This window comes from Chamaea fasciata, unplaced genomic scaffold (genome assembly GCF_029207755.1).
Source record: "Chamaea fasciata isolate MVZ Bird 193981 ecotype frontalis unplaced genomic scaffold, bChaFas1.0.hap1 SCAF_2, whole genome shotgun sequence".
Taxonomy (NCBI): domain Eukaryota; kingdom Metazoa; phylum Chordata; class Aves; order Passeriformes; family Sylviidae; genus Chamaea; species Chamaea fasciata.
Genome location: NW_027094087.1, coordinates 27,425,355 through 27,440,964, shown reverse-complemented (window position 1 = coordinate 27,440,964; position 15,610 = coordinate 27,425,355). Strand labels below are relative to the sequence as shown.

Genomic DNA, 15,610 nt, shown 5'->3' with positions numbered 1-15,610 from the left:
CTGATGAGGCCGACACAAGATTATGAGCTTGTGTCATGCACATGTAAACTTTGGCCTGTCAGTGCAGGTGATAGAGAGGTGGGAGTGGTTGATACATCAAATACATATGCTGCCATGCAGAAAGACCTTAATAGAGGGGAGAAATGAAAAGAGAGGAGATTTAGAAAGTTGAACCAAGGGAAAGACGAAGCCTCATGACTGAGGAGGAATAGTCTCACGTGCCACTACAAGCTGGGGACTGGAAGGCAGCTTTGCAGGAAAGGACTTGCAGGTCACTGTGAAAGGTCACTTGCACCTGAGCCCTTTAGCAAAAGAAGACAACAGTACCTGGGCTGCATTTCAGCAAATGCATCACTAGTAACTGGAAGGAGGCAATTATCCCTCTCTATTTAAGCATTTGGTCAGACACCTGACGTGTTGTGTCCAATTTCGGGGTCCCCAGTACAAACACGGATATAAACTTAATGGAGCAAGTCTGGTGAAAGGCCACTGTGGTTTTGAAGGGATTAGAGCATCTGACATACAGGGAGAGGCTAAGAGAGCTGGAGGCTGTTCAGCCTCAAGAGGGGAATGTTTGGGTGGCATTTATTACTGTGTGTAAGTACCTGATGGGAGTAAAAAAAGGAGTCAGACACTCCTCAGTGGTATCCGATGAAAAAAAGCAGCAGTGAGAACACACCAAAATGCAGTAAATTCCATTTGAAAGTGAGAAAAAAACCAGTGAGAATTGTTAACGCTGGAACAGATTATCCAGGTCTCATCCTTTAAGGTATTGAAAAGCAACCTGCTCTGGTTGACCGTGCTCTGAGCAGGGAGGTCCCCTCCAACTTCAAGTGTTAGGACTGCTGAATCAGCTGGCCTGGTAGAGGAGTGGCTGTTCAGTTCCATGTCCTCAGGGCACAGCCAGTAGCAAGCCTGAGCACGTATTCCCAATAGGCACTCATGCACAGAAAATCCCCAAGTATATAATGTGTGCACATATATAAACGCACACACACTGTACATGACTGGCCGGAGGCAGAGAGCACAGCAGACATGCAAGCACAGCACAAACAGCCTAATCCTCTTCCCAGCTCTGGCTGATCAGGATGAACCTGTTAGAGGGAAACACACATGCACACGACGTATCCCTCTAGTGCCTGAGACCAGCCATCCTGCAGCTTGCTCCACCACCCTGGAACCTGAGCAGCTCTCCTCAGTTGCTGGCACCTAGATACGCAAATCCTCAAGGCCTGCAGCCCTGCTGCAGTGGTGGGCATGCAGACATGCACACACACACACCCCCTGGAGCCTTAGACATTGGCTCTACCCAGCAGCTGCCTCCAGGATTCCCTGGTCTCCCAGTGTCCTCATACACAGATGCAAACTCTTCTCTTTCAGCTGGTCTCCAGACCCAAGAGTAGCTCCTGGGAGCTTGAGCAGCTGACTCACACACGTCTTCACAGCATTTAGCCAGACCCACAGCCATGCCATGTCCTGGCTCTCTAATCTCTCACCTCACCAGCTACTCTGACTTGATTTTGCTGGCAATAACATACACACCTACACAACATGTATGCACTCAGGTCTGTCCAGTTGCTGGCATTTAGATCCACTTGCACAGAACAGATTCCATGCACCAAAACAAACAAAAAGCTATTATGAAGACAGGACAGACTGCACTGATGACACACAGGGCATGGCCAGACATGAGTACTGTGTACGTGCAGCCACCTCCTTCTGTGCCCTTTTCCTGACCGTTTTTCCCATGGTGCTTCCCATCCTTAATCACTCCTGTTTCCTTTGATCTCCCCCCTACACATCCTATGCCCCTCAGAGGAGAAACCACCCTTTTAACCCACAAGGTAATCCCTTCCCATTGACTCCACTGGATAGGTCACCAAGGCTATGGTCCTCTTATAGCTCTGGGAGGAGCAGAATTAGTGCTTCTCTACCCCAGCATTGTTCTTCACACTCCTTGGTGTTTGTGGGCACAAGCTTTTAATAACATGATCTAGAAACAACCTCTCACAACAAACTAGCAACAACTACAGTAAGAAAAATAAATAGATGATTTGTTTATTCTCCACTCATTCTATAGAAAACCTCAAGCCATTTACTGGATCACTTTGCAAGGAGTCATTGAAGATTTTCCCCAAACCGCAAGAGATCAAGAGTAGGTTTCAGGTCTCTGAAGCGTAGAAACATTGGTGCTTACCAGAAAGAGGAGTTTCACCTGCAGTGACCATCACAGTAGCATGCTTAGAACCCTAAACATCAAGGACAAACACTTTCTGAGAAGCAATAGTTAGGGGCAAAGCAAAAAAATTGTGCACTTTTATTACAATCCGCTTCCATCTCACTGGAACACCGACCTCCGAGTGATTCATGAAGCAGACTACAATATTCCTGTACAGAACTGCAGTCTTCCACTGCTTTAAATGAGAGCTACTCCTCAGGCACAGAAAAATAGAAGTCTGGAAAGGAGACCAAGAGGTGGAGAGAAAAAGGCCATGTTCAGACTCCCAATCTCAGGAGGGAGGGTGTAGTCTTATATACATTTGGCAATGTATAAAAAACTATACAATGGCAGTCCTACTGCCAAAGACAACAACTCTCATGGGTGGCTGGACAAACACAGCAGACATAGGTTAATGGAAAAAAACCACACATTTTTATTGAATGCAAACAGTGGTTGGACAGTGTTGTTATTCAAAAGGCTTGTTCAGTTTGAGACAGTTTCTAGTCCAGGAAATGGGGCTCAGTGCAGTAACACTTAGAGCCAGACAGTACATTGCAATTACACCGCAGCTTCCACCAACAGCAGAGAGAGAAACCCTGCTGGAGCAGGAGACATTCCTCAGTCTGCTGAATCCTCATCCACGCACTGAGACGCCTCCTCACCATGTGCTGCCCGTCCTTATGACGGTCTTTATTTGTAAACATGCATTCTTTGGACTGCTTTGCTACTCTGGTTCCCAGCCTGGCTGTCCAGAAACCGCACTGGGAAATGATTCATTTTGGGAAGGGGAAAAAGATTTTAAAAAAAAAAAAAGTTTCCAAACTCAGAAACAGAGTAGTATTTCAACCACTGCCAGTTTAATCTGGCTAAGAAAAAAAATGACAAGACAGTTAATCAGTAAAATCCATTAGAGACAGAAAAACTATAGCAGGTTAGCTTTTTCCAGCAACAGTAACAGATTCCCACTACTTTCTGCCTCCACACTCTAACCCAGGTGAGGGAGCAGGCAGAGGGAGACATCCTGATAACTAGGTGTTACAAGATATAAAAGAAGTGCTGCTGAGATGCAGGCTTCCACCATCTCAAGTTAAATCCTCGTTCTTGGCTCCATGGAACTGCAGAATGCTCTCAGCCCTTCCCAGCACCTGCCACCAGGTCTTTCTTGCTTCTTCCACCAGGCGGTGGTGGAGGTCTGATCTTCTCCTCCAGAGTCTTGAGGGGACAGCGATTGCGCACTCACCTTGATTACAGCCCCCAGCCTGGAATACACTGTGGCCAGGAAGTGGTGACAGGAGAAGAGGTCCCTTCTTGGTGGGTGTGCAGAGTGAAGTCTAGGAGCAGTGAATCCTACATGAGTAAAAAAACTGCGCTGGCATAGTCTCCATTGGTTGCAGGCTGCCTTGTCAGGCAGAGGGGTGGGTAGGACAATGGTGGCAGGGAGGGGAGGAGTATGGAGTGCAGGGGTCTCGAGGGAATGCCCGCTCCGAGCTCCTCAGCGCGCTGTTTTTGCACGGACAGTGTGACACTTGATACACAGCACGTGCCCATCCAGAGGAAAGCACCCATTCTCATCTGCTTCAATGGACAGGGGCTTCCCACAGTCCTAAACAGGAAAAGAAGAGGGAGGGAGCTCAATGATGGCCAAGAACAGGGTGAAGGGATGCAAGGATGTAAGAAATGCCCCAGGGGGTCAGGATAATCGCTCATAGCCCACTGCTCTGCTCCTAGTGGTGCTAATGGGAGATGCTGTTTTGAGGGGAGACCAATCCCAGTAAGCCCTCCTCCTATACAGAGCTGATGTATTGAGGTGTTAGAGAATGCAGCAACCCTGCACAGTCCCTGTGTTCATGCCTGTGAATGTCTAAATCTTTTCTGAACCTGCTTCAAAAACACTCCAGATTTATTCAAAACAACTTCAGAGTTCGGTCAACATAGACAACAAAGGTGCCTGGTTACTGGTGACAGGTATGGGAAACATGGGAGGAGGGGGGCCACCAGGCTTACCTCACACTTGTAACATTTCATGTGGAAATTTTTCTCCAGTGCTACAACACGCACGGTCTCATCCTTTCCAGGCTCTGGCATGATAGGTTCACTACAGACTGAGCAGCGTGGAGCATACTTCCTACAACACAGAACCATGGAGGAGAGACCATGAACATCATGGTGACATACAAGGCAGGCTTCCTAGTGCTGTTCAATGGAATTAGCAGCAGAGGAATAATAAATGTTTAGGTGAAAAGACATTTTAATTCTTTGCTGACTCATTTTTAACTTCATGTCCGACACATGACATGGGCAACCCAACCCCACACTGCAGCAAAAGGAAGCAGGTATGAGGGAATCTGCCCTCTCTCATACACCACATGCACGTGCTCTCTCCATACCTGTGGTAGTCATCCACACAGTGAGGCTGGTTGGACTGGTCCACAATGAAGGAGGTCCCCTCCAGGGGGGTATGGCACATCACACAGGTGAAGCACTGGGGATGGTATGAGTTACCAGTGGCCTTCAGCATCCGGTCTGTGATGGTCTGCTTGCAGACACTGCACTTTTCCAAGGTGCTCTGAGCCCAAAGAAAACAAGTAAGACACGTGAATCCAATCTCCCACCCCTGTGAAGCTACACCACAGAAAGCAAAGATGCAAGGAGGAAGGGAAAGCGAGAGAGGACAAACACAGCGAGCTCAGTTCTCTCCAGCAGCTTTCACCCCAGTGACTCACAGCATAGCAGTCCTCACAGAAGGGCTTCTCATCCACATTGTAGAACTGCTGCCCCTGCAGCTGCTTCTCACATTTGAAGCAGGTGAAGCATTCCACGTGGAAGAGGCGGTCCAGGGCCTTCACAGCTGGCTGGGTTCGTGACAGGGGCTTCCGGCAGAAGCCGCAGAGCTCTGTTAGTGGAAGAGGAAAGGGATCAGGAGAGATGAAAAACCCACCAGAGTCTTAGTCTTACTGCTGTCCACTGTGGGAACACACCAGAAGTTGCAGCCTCTGCTGGGGGTGGATGCTCCATATCCTTCATTAATTTCTGGGTCAACTTCTCCAGCTCTTCTACCTCCTTCATTGTCAGACAGGAATTCCCCCTAGGTGCATCTGCACTGGAACCCGTGGGTCTATGCTGCAGGAAGAGAAAACATTCAATCCCAAAGGAAAAACTCCCTCCCACCCTGTCCCTAATAAATCTATTTCTCTTCCTTTTCAGGTCCTCTCTGTTCATCTCTAGGAACACTGTGCAATCCACTGTGCTTGATTCTTTCCACCTTTACATGGTAGTCCTCCACCACTATCTCCATAGTCAGATACCCTCTTATATATAGATATATGGTAGATCACTCTCTTTCAGATGGGTAACAGCCTCCCATAGCCTGGGACAGATCTGCCCTCATCCTCCCAACTTCACTCCCAAGGTGCCTGTCCAAAGACACAAGTCCCATGGCTCTGTCTCTTTCCCTTACCATGTCTTTTGCAGCAGCAGGTTGTTCTGTTGGGCGTGGCTTCTCCTGCACTTGGGGTCGATCCCTCTGCTGGGCATAGGTGAAACTGGGGGGTTGTGGTCGAGATGAAGGGCCTGAAGGTGAAGGGGCTGTGAACTGAGTCTGAAAGGAGGTAGGGTATCTTGTAGAATTTGAGGGAGCCATTGGAACATTGTCACCTGATTTGGACAGAGACTTTGGAGAGCCAGCAACAGGAGACGGGGTGAATTTAGGGGTAGGCTGAGCAGAAGGGAGAGAGGGGGGTGGAGGGACTGGTGCTTGAGGCTCCTTGCGTTGCTGTGGGGCTACCCATGGGGTTGGGGTGGGGTTCAAATCCACCCCAGAGGGCTTGAAAGATGAGCTTCCACTTGGCTTTGGTGTGAACTTAGAAGGAAAGGAATGAGGAGCATCTTTGGGTGCAGATGGTATATCCACAGGGGCTTTTGGGACCAATGGTTTCTCCAGAGAGCCTGTGGATCCTGAAGTTATCTGCAAAGAGAAGCAGAGGAGAGAAAACAGGCAGGTATCAGCAAGGTGGAAGAGAAAATATGCCATCTATAGCAGTGAGTCAGTCAGCAGCTATCCCAGACCCAGAAAGTGAGGAGTTTCCACAGTGACATATTCAGCAGTACTGACAAGTTGCAAGATCCACGCTTTCTGGTCCTTCACCAACACTTCCATGTTCCAAAATCGACATTTTAATCTTCAGCAGCACCCTCCTCACCACCTCTGCTCAGCAAAACAGTCATCACTTCTTGCACCTGCAACATTCTGGCCAGCTCACCCGGGATTTGAAGGGGTCATTCTTCTCCATGTCATCCAACATTACAGACAGTGAATCAATCTCAAGTTCAATGCTGCTCATCTTGCCACGTACCTACACCACCATCCATGAGGAAAAAGGGAGCAGAGCATGTTACAGGAACAGCCAGGGAGATGGGTGTATCATGCCCTTACAGTAGCATATTTTGATCCTTTGGACTGTGGAACGGATCTGCTCCTTGCTTTGAATGGGCAAAAAGCTGGTGAGGATGAACAATCTCAAAGGTCTCACCTCGAGCTGGTGAGGACACAGTCTCAAAGGTCTACGAACAGTGGGAATATGCACAGCCCAAGTAAGATCTTAGACAGATTTAGGTAGGAAAAGATATCTGGATGTCTGTAGTCCAGTACTCTGCTTGCAGCAGGGCTAATTCCCAAGCAACACCAAGTTGCTCAGGGCCCTGTCCAGATGATTTCACAACACTCCCAATGATGCAGGTTCCCCAGTCTTTCTAGGCACACATGCCAGCAATGAGCCACCCATGGAGCGGAACAGGGTTTTCTTCTGTCCAAGAGGAATTTCCCTTGCCGCAACTTCTGTCCATTGTCTCTTGTTGTGCCTGAGTAAGAAGAATCTGTCTTCTCTCCAGCCTTCCTTTAGCTCTTGCAGACTCCAGTCAGACCCCTGCCTTGGAAACCTCTTCTGCTCCAACTCCCAAAGGCCGCTATGACCTTCCACTGCATTGCATCTCAGTCAGTATTCCAGAGGGGTTATTATACTGAAGAGCCTGACTGGATACAGTCCTCCAAGATGCACCACACTAGCACAGAAGGGAGGAGCACTCATGGCCTTGTCCTTCTCTCCCAAGCGCAGCCCAGCGTGTGGTTTGGCCTTTACTGCCACAAGGGCGCATTGCTGGCTCACACTCAACTCAGTGTCCACCGGAACCCTGGGTCCTTCCCCACAGGGCTGCAGCCCAGCCAGCTGACCCTAACCTGTGCTGGTCCACGGGCTGGTAGCACTTCCTGCTTCCCCAGATCTCAGGGCTTCCCACTGCTGAATTCACACAGCAGCGAGAAGCTCTCCCAACTCACAGAGCATCTATCACACAGAAACCCCACTGCCTTGGACTGCACTCACCTGTGGGGCAGGAACCTTGCTCACAGGTCCTTCATCAAACATTGGTGGAGGAGGAGGAGGTGGAGTGGGAGGAGAAGGAAAACCTTCTTCTGGGGCTGGTGGAAAAGGTTCTTCAAAGGGTGGTGGGGGTGGTGGGAATGCACAGTTTGAGGAGAAACTTGCATCGTCCCCAGGTGGAGGAGGAGGTGGCAGTGGCAGGTCTGTGGGGAAGAATGAAAATAAAAGCAACTTCAGATTATTTCTCACTCCTAGCCAGGAGGGTTCAAGAAGGTATTGCAGCAAGCAGAATTACAGAATCACAGAGTGGTATGGGATGGAAGAGACCTTAAAGAATACCTAGTTCAAACCTCACTGCCATGGGCAAGGATGCCACTCACTAGGCCAGGATGCTCAGAGCCCCATCCAGTGTGATCCTGAACACTTCCAGAAATGGAACATCCACCTCTCTGGGCAACCAGCTCCAGTGCCTCACCACCCTCTGAGTAAAGAATTTCTTCCTGACATCTAATCTAAACCAGTCCCCTTTCTGTTTAAAACCCTTCTCCTTTTGTTATCTGCACACATAAAGTCTCCATCTCCCTCTTTTTTATAACCCCCTTAAGGTAGTAGAAGGTCACAATGAGTTCTCCCCCCAAGCTTTCTCTTCTCTGGGTTCACAAACCTCAGCTCTCTCAGCCTTGTCTTCTTAGAAGAGGTGCTGTCACCCTCAGATCATCTTGGTGGTCTCCTCTGGATTCACTCTACCAAGTCCACGTCTTTCTAGTGCAGAGGACCCCAGAGCCAGATGCAGTATTCCATGTGGGGTCTCACAAGAGCGGAGCAGAGAGGCAGAATCCCTCCCCCACCAGCTGGTCACACCCTTTTTTGATGCAGCTCAGTAGTCCATGGGCCTTCTAGGCAGTGAGTGCACATTGGTTTCCCTGTACTCATGGGATCTCAGCACCCATCATGGACAACTGAACTCCACAGGCTGTTTTTCACCTTGTCCAAAGCTTTTCATAATCATTTAATCTTTCCTCGGTAGCTGCTGCTATTAGTCACTGGGCAGAGTTGTTGTGTATTTGGGAAACATGTCTCACTATGCTCTTTCCCACTCCATGTCTCATTCCCTGGTCCCCAGTGTACCCTTCCCTTGCCAGTACCTGGCTCGGATTACTGAACACAGGGTAGCATACATGGAATGCCAGTGGACAACCCAGGACCCTGGAGAGCCGGTGTTTTTACACAAAAACTGGCATCTCACAGCAGGATAGTAAGCACTACAAGAAACAAGGGGCAGGGAGAAAGCAAGGTGGACCAATTACCTCTGATGTGTATGAAGAATCTTTGAAACACCTTTGTTTTTCTGGGGGGTAAAACCAGGTTTGATTTTTGAGGCTAGTATGTCTTCACACCCAATATACATTAGGACACGAAACACTTTCCAAAACCCTTTTAAGCAGGCTGAAAGGCACCAGAGTGCCTCAGTTTTCTAGAAAACATCATTGCTTCCACCTATTCATACTTGCCAAAGATGCAGAAGAGCCAAAACCAACCATTTTCTACTAGAACACAGACAGATAAATGTGAATCCTCTTCCCTTCCCCACACAGGGGAGAAAGTGTATTCTCATCAACCACACAGCAAAGAACATGGAAGATGCGGAGGTGTAACCTTCACATGCCTTCTTCCAGACACCGGCCTCTCTTCCCAGCTAGCCCCAATGAGCAGTAGGGTGAAAGACCAAGCTTTTCACTCCAGCTACTCCAAGTGCAACTTTTAACAGCAGTAATCGAATTGTCTCATCTTTATACCCAGCTGCTGTCAACAGGCTTTATAAGGACTCCTCCTCTGTAACCTGAGGGAGACGATACTGCCCTTTTAGAAAATGAAAGCCAAAAATCTTATTAGCCTGTGGAATGCATAAACTGCCCTGGTATGCAACACCTCTTCCAAGCCTTCTCCTGCTGCAGAAATCCTGCTGGGGGGAGGGAGTAATAATATGTATTTTTTTTTTCTTTGAAATTACAGTTTGGGATCAAGCTTGTACATGCTTGCCTTTTCATTTATTGAAACCATAAGAAACTAAACCCTGATCTGTCGTGACATTGTTTCAGCTGCACTAAAAGCCCATTCTATAAATTATTCACAGGACAAGAAAGTTCCTCACAAAGTTGTTATACCAGATTTACAGAATAATCAATACTAAATATAACATTCCTACAGCAATACTATCTTAGCCATCCTGTCATTTAAGACAAAGAGTCCATCTGCTACAGCTCTGTATCTTACTACATTTTGTTTGGGCAGTGTCTAAGAAAGGCACAGAAGGACTGAAGATATGCACCAGAGAAGGATCAAATCAGACACATTTCTCTCATGACTGAGTTTTGGTGGCTCATCTGTACCTCAGATGTCTTGCTGGCAGCCCTTATCCAATGATGACACAGCAGCTTATGACAAATGGCTCTAGTTTTTCTGTCTAGTTACTCCATAATGCCCACTTTAATGACAGGAGAAGCAGAGCAAGCAACACCTAATGCTTCACTCATGCTCTATATTGAAAAATAATTTTTAACATCCATCTGTCTACTTCAGGTAATATTTGTGTCTGTTTGAGACCTTCTGACAGACACATCCCTAATCCAGACAACTACAGCAGAAAATGACAAGTCCCAAGATGGGACCTTGGTTCCCACAGACACAAGATTCCAGTCAACAACATACAAGAAATAGGTCATCAGAGTTAGCTGGTACAATTTTAGGAGGCAAAAGCACCAGCATGTCCTTAAGACTTGAGAAATGGGAAAAATGGCTTAATCACTTTTCTCCTCTAAGCACAGGACCAGTCTTCCTACCAGGAAGCTCAGCTGCCCACTAACTTAGCATGCTAACCTAGAGAATATCAGTGTTGCAGTCTCTGCTAAAGAGTGAAAGAAAAGAAATTTAAACCAGCAGCTGGCATTCCCTGAACATGTGTGTCCCAACTGAGGCACACCCTTTACTCAACAGAGCCTTGGGGAAATAGGCAGTTCCAAGGATTAGCAAAGGGTCCCTACAGAAATTTCTGGTGGCGGATCATGACTCCAAACTACAGAGTCACACAACCAGTAACCTTTGTGTCTTGACGGACACAAAACCAACCACGCAATAAAACATGGATCAAAAACAGACCACTCTACCATGGCAGGAAACAACAAAAAAAAAAGGCCACACACACACACAAAAAAAAAAAAAACAAAAAACAAAAAAAACAAAAAAAAAAAAACCAACAAACAAACAAACAAAAAAAACAACAAAACAAAACAAAACAAAACAAAAAAAAAAAAAACAAACCAAAAAAAAACCCACAGTGAAACAAGAAGTCAATCTACACAGGAAAACCCAACCCAAACCACTAGGAAAAAGTACAGAACTGTACAAACCACACAAACTCAACTCTAAGTCTCACTTCCTGTTTATCATCACTGCCACTATTTTTTCATGCAATTATTTCTCCCTTCTCTTTTCCAGCATCAAAGATGGCAACTGCAGAGTGCACAAGGACAGTCAGAGATAACCAGCTTGAGCTGGAACTAATCAACAAGGAGAACAACGTGATTCATCACTATCAGGGTCAACTTCTCTGCAACATACTTGCTCTCACACACGCTGGCCAGAAACTGACTGCAATTACACAACTGTGCACCCAGGGAATACTGAGAAAAATCCACTGCATTCCTCCAGCATCAGTGCAGCGCAGGACAGCCTCCCCCCTCCTTTCCTGATGGAGATACTACATACTTCGAAATCTCTTTCCAATCCATTTATCTCACTATGGAACCTGCTAGCCTCTACAGCAAGAATATCCATCACTTACAGCAGTTATGCCCCTGTTCTTATATTCAGCCCAGCTACAAACTGAGAATTCAGAAATGCATAGTCACATCTGGCATGCCATCCTTCACCTACCTTCTGCCAGCACGGACATGGGTGGTACTGGAATCTCCCCCACCTTCCCCATCTGAGCACGCTGGGCACCAGGACCAGGAGGTGGGGGCAGCGACGACTCTGACACACCCCCAGCCTTGAAGGGGTTCACCTTGGGTTTCGGGGCTACCACAGGTGCAAACTTCTTCTGTGGGTTGTAGAAGGAAGGGGTAGAAATGTTGATGCTGACTGTGGATGTCATGCGGGTCCCTGGGGCACCTGGGGAGGCCATCTTCTCAGCACCTAGCAAGAGAGAAAAGGGAGGAAACCTACATGAAGTCATCCTTGGGCCAGAGTGGAAATTAACGGAGAGCATTTGAAACAAAGGGATACAGGAATTTAACTCAGGCCAGAGGCTGAGGTGCCTGAGCAGTGCACTTACAAGACCAGCACACGAAAAATGAAGAACAGAAACTGCAGACAGCTCAAATGAGCCACCACACTTCACCATTTCAACTCAGGATGGCATTAACCACAAATGGGTTCTCACAACAGAGAAAACCCAGACTTCCACCGCACTGGAGCCTTGCACCTGTGGTGACCAGAAGGAAGGTGATCCCCTGCAGCCCAAAGGATGCCCCCAGAAGTGGAGTCAGCATTTCCTCTCGCCCTTTACCCGATAACGCCAGCCGGCTCCTCTCGAGCTCAGCTTGTGACAGCGCCAGCCAGCAACATCCCCTCTCCCCCGGCACCCGCGTCCTTTACCTCCAGGCCCCTCCATGCCGCCGGAGCCCGCTCGGCAGGGCGGCAGAGGGTCTCCCGGAGCTGGGCGATGCCAGCCTGTGTCTCCCGCCTGCCCCGGCCGGGCTCCGCCGCCCGCTCCGCTCCGCCCCCGCCAGGAAGCGCTCCCCGGATGCCGCCGCCCCCCGGGCTGACCCCCGCGCCTCCGAGCCCGCCCGGCTCCAGCGCACATCCCGCAGGATGCCCGGCCGCGCCGGCTCTCCCCAGGAGAGGCGCATCCCTAGGAATCCCCCGGTCCTGCCATCCAGGCCAGCAAGCCCACCCGCGCTAGAAGCCTCCATGGAGCCAGACGCTTTGTTGTAAAGCCTGGCGTGCCCATAGCCCTCCTAACACCCCAGCACAATAGGGCTGCCGTCAGCACAGGGGCTCCGTGCCAGCTTTTCACGTTGGCATGTCCGAATCGGCGCCCCTCCGCGCTGCCGGCCTCTCACACGGACAATAACAGCTGCTGCCACAGACAGCCCCGGTGCCACAAACATCCGCCCACCCCGATTAACCCCCGGCTGCTGGTAAGATCCGCTTGCCCCATTCTAAGCGCTCCCACGACTCAGTGTAGTGTGGCAAGATGTAGCAGCAACCTGTCACAGCTTCCCCAGGTCATAAGCGTGTGGCAACACAGACAAAGTCCACGTTGCTGAACTTTTCCTTCCCTTTGTGCAGCGCTGATAGGATGCGTACACTTGGACAACTCTTCTGGGAGCTTCAAAAGGAGAATGAGGCCGCAACAATAAGCACGAGCCAAAGAGCTGTGCTGAGCATTCCCCCTGGATTCAGAATGGGAAAGGGCCAAGGCAGAAGAGTAATTAGCAAGGTCTGTCCTCACTCCTCCAAACTTTTAGGGGTCAACAGACTTGCAAGTCAGAATGGACTGACCAACTCCCTCCATTCTGCACCACCAAGCTTCAGAAGCTGTTAGAAAGACCTCCACCCTTTCTTTAGAGACTTTTACCTCATGCTCCACTCTTGCACTAGGGTGTAATGAACCACTTGGCAGTAGTATCACCAGATCTGACAGCGTTACGAGCAGAACACTAGAGTGACAGTGTCACTTCTAATCACGGGGTTATTCAACAATCTGGGGACATCGGCTGCTTCACCAAAAAAAAAAAAAAAACAACAACCAAAAAACAACAACCAAAAAACCCCCACCGGCTTTGCAACCAGCAGCTGCTATCTCCCTTAAGCCAAAGCAGCCCATTTCCTGGTATGCTGTGTCGCACTTGGGCACTTTCTGCTCAGGGCTGTCTCTGCCCAGCAGCTGCCCGAGCTCATCCTCACGTCGGGTTATCAGTCCACCCACATACGGACCAAACCAGCTGAGAAAGCCTGGCCTTGCAGAGTGTCACCCCCTCCAGCCCTGGGGCGTTGCCAATGCCATCTAAGCCGTAGCAGGAACACACAGCTCGCACAGGTCCTGTGGCGCAGTTTGTGAGAGCTGTGGGAGAGGGAGTGTCACGCCAAGAGAACTAATCTCAAATCTTTCTCATCCTCACATTTACCCCGAGGGGAGAGATTTTTCTACCTGCTCTAACAGCATTTAGGATGACTCAAGTGGAGCTATGAAGAAAGATGCCCTGAAAGGACACAGTCGGGATGCCTAAGTTGCCTCAAACACGGTTTCTTTCAGAGAGCAGGAAGTAGGAGGACAGAACCAAGGGCCACCACCTTCAGCAAGTGGGTCAGTTCCCGGAAGGTCTCATGGTGGCTCTGCCACCTGTTACACACCCAGACTGCTTTCACTTCTCAGATGCCGTGACACCACTCTCAACAGCTCTGCTCCTTTCCCGGGGTAGCAAAAGCAGGAGGAACCTGAAGAAGCAGAGAGCTCAGTGACATTTTTCACTTCTGTTGGTAAAAGCAGTTCGGCAGCAGCCACACTGGGAGCCCCTATACACATCATATCTGTACTTCCCCCATCGGCCAACTTCCTCCCAACTGAAGGGAGTCAGAGGAGAACAAAAAAAACCAAAACAAAAAAACCCATCCCAACCCCAAAAACCCACCAAAAAAAAAATCCCCACAAATAAACAAGAATATTAAGAACAGATTAAACGGATTCATGAGTTATGCTGCTTTTCATCCAGAAAGTTCTCCCAGCCTGCCCCAAAGTTACAAAGCTTCAAAGAGAGCAAAGTCTATCAGCTATGCGAGCTGCAAGGTAAAGCCTTAAAGCAACCGGGCTGGGGGATGGGGTTATTCGGAGCTACAAACTTCTCTCACGGATGCTGGGCTTGCCTCCTCCCTATACGAGGGAGGGAAGAAAAACCGGAGAAAACTCCCAAAAGCTATGCAAACATATGTAAAACGCTACAGAGTTCTACGACTTTGCAAGCACTTTCTCAGGGCACTCCCAGGGAGACAGAAACTCATAAATTAGGCAAATCTCATGCACAAAGGGCCCCAGATTCCTCTCCCGAGCACATCTGGAAAAAGGCTCGCGAGGTGTCTCGGTCATCCATCCACGCGCACACAAAAGAAAGCTTGTCCCGAGCAGAGCCGGCAGCACCCCCCTCCCTCTCCCCCGCTGCTGGGGCTGTGCGGGAGCGCTGAGTCGCCTCCATTCCACCGGGAGGGAAGAAAACTCACCACGCACACACAGACAGACACACGCACAAACACACACGCGAACCTGCTTTTCTTGCAGAAGGTGAAGCACCCTCCTCCCCCGAGCCAGCAGCGAGAGCGAAGGGCTGTGTCCGAGGCGCAGAGCCGTGCGGGAGGGAGCGGCAGGAAACCCGCACCCCACCGCGCCACCCCCGGGGCGAAGGACAAAGGCTTTTTCGGCGAGCCGAGCGAAGACACTCACCTCAGCGGCGGCGGGAAATGCCACCCCCGGCGCTAGGACTGTCGGGGCCGGGCTGCTAGGCTGCCCCAGCCGGCCCGCCGGCAGCAGCAGCAGCGAGAGGCGGAGAAGCTGCCAAGCCCCGGCGCTTCCTCCCAACTCGCGAAAAAAGCCTCGCCCAGGCAAAGTTGTTTGACCATAAAAGGCGCGAGGCCGCGGCACAGCTGAGCTCACTCGCTGGGGAATGTGGCAATGAGGTAACGGGGGCCGGGGCTTGCCGGGGCAGCGGCCCCGGGCTCTGCTGGCGGGGAGGGGGCGAGCGCTCTGGCCGCTGGCGGTGGCCGAGACGCGTCCGTCGGGGTTTTCCCCGGCCCCCTCGGCGCCGAGCCTGGGCCGGGCTCGCTGCCTGCCACCCGCACGGAGAGCTCCGCTCCTCCCGCCTTCCCTAACATTAGAGCTGCCCCCAGCCCGCGATTTCACTTCCCAGTCGCTGAGCTGGATTTTCGGAAGGAATGCGGCGGCTGTGGTGAGTCAGGGTCC

At 50.0% G+C, this 15,610-nt stretch overlaps 1 protein-coding gene across 4 annotated transcripts; it reads right to left on the bottom strand.

Moving 5' to 3' along the window:
* Window positions 1-2,630: 2,630 nt before the first annotated feature.
* Window positions 2,631-15,251, bottom strand: ZYX (zyxin). 4 transcript variants are annotated; one of them, XM_066175390.1, is made up of 9 exons: window positions 15,095-15,251; window positions 11,530-11,790; window positions 7,600-7,799; window positions 5,679-6,185; window positions 5,200-5,341; window positions 4,945-5,114; window positions 4,609-4,787; window positions 4,226-4,346; window positions 2,631-3,824 (listed from the first exon to the last, which is right to left on the bottom strand). In XM_066175390.1, the coding sequence occupies exons 2-9, from the start codon at window positions 11,777-11,779 to the stop codon at window positions 3,714-3,716; spliced, it is 1,680 nt and encodes a 559-aa protein (XP_066031487.1). In that variant the 5' UTR covers window positions 11,780-11,790; window positions 15,095-15,251; the 3' UTR covers window positions 2,631-3,713. The 4 variants fall into 4 exon arrangements, with proteins under 4 accessions (XP_066031487.1, XP_066031489.1, XP_066031485.1 ...); XM_066175392.1 differs by lacking the exon at window positions 15,095-15,251 and adding an exon at window positions 14,918-14,991; XM_066175388.1 differs by lacking the exon at window positions 15,095-15,251 and adding an exon at window positions 14,014-14,304.
* Window positions 15,252-15,610: the final 359 nt, after the last annotated feature.

Coding starts and splice junctions, on each gene's coding strand:
- ZYX (XM_066175388.1), bottom strand. CDS start 14,188: ATGATGTGTATAGGGGCTCCCAGTGTGGCTGCTGCCGAACTGCTTTTA. Junction 5,115..5,199: donor AGCAGAGGCTGCAACTTCTG/GTGTGTTCCCAC, acceptor TTCCACTAACAG/AGCTCTGCGGCTTCTGCCGG. Junction 4,788..4,944: donor TCTGTGAGGACTGCTATGCT/GTGAGTCACTGG, acceptor CTTTGGGCTCAG/AGCACCTTGGAAAAGTGCAG.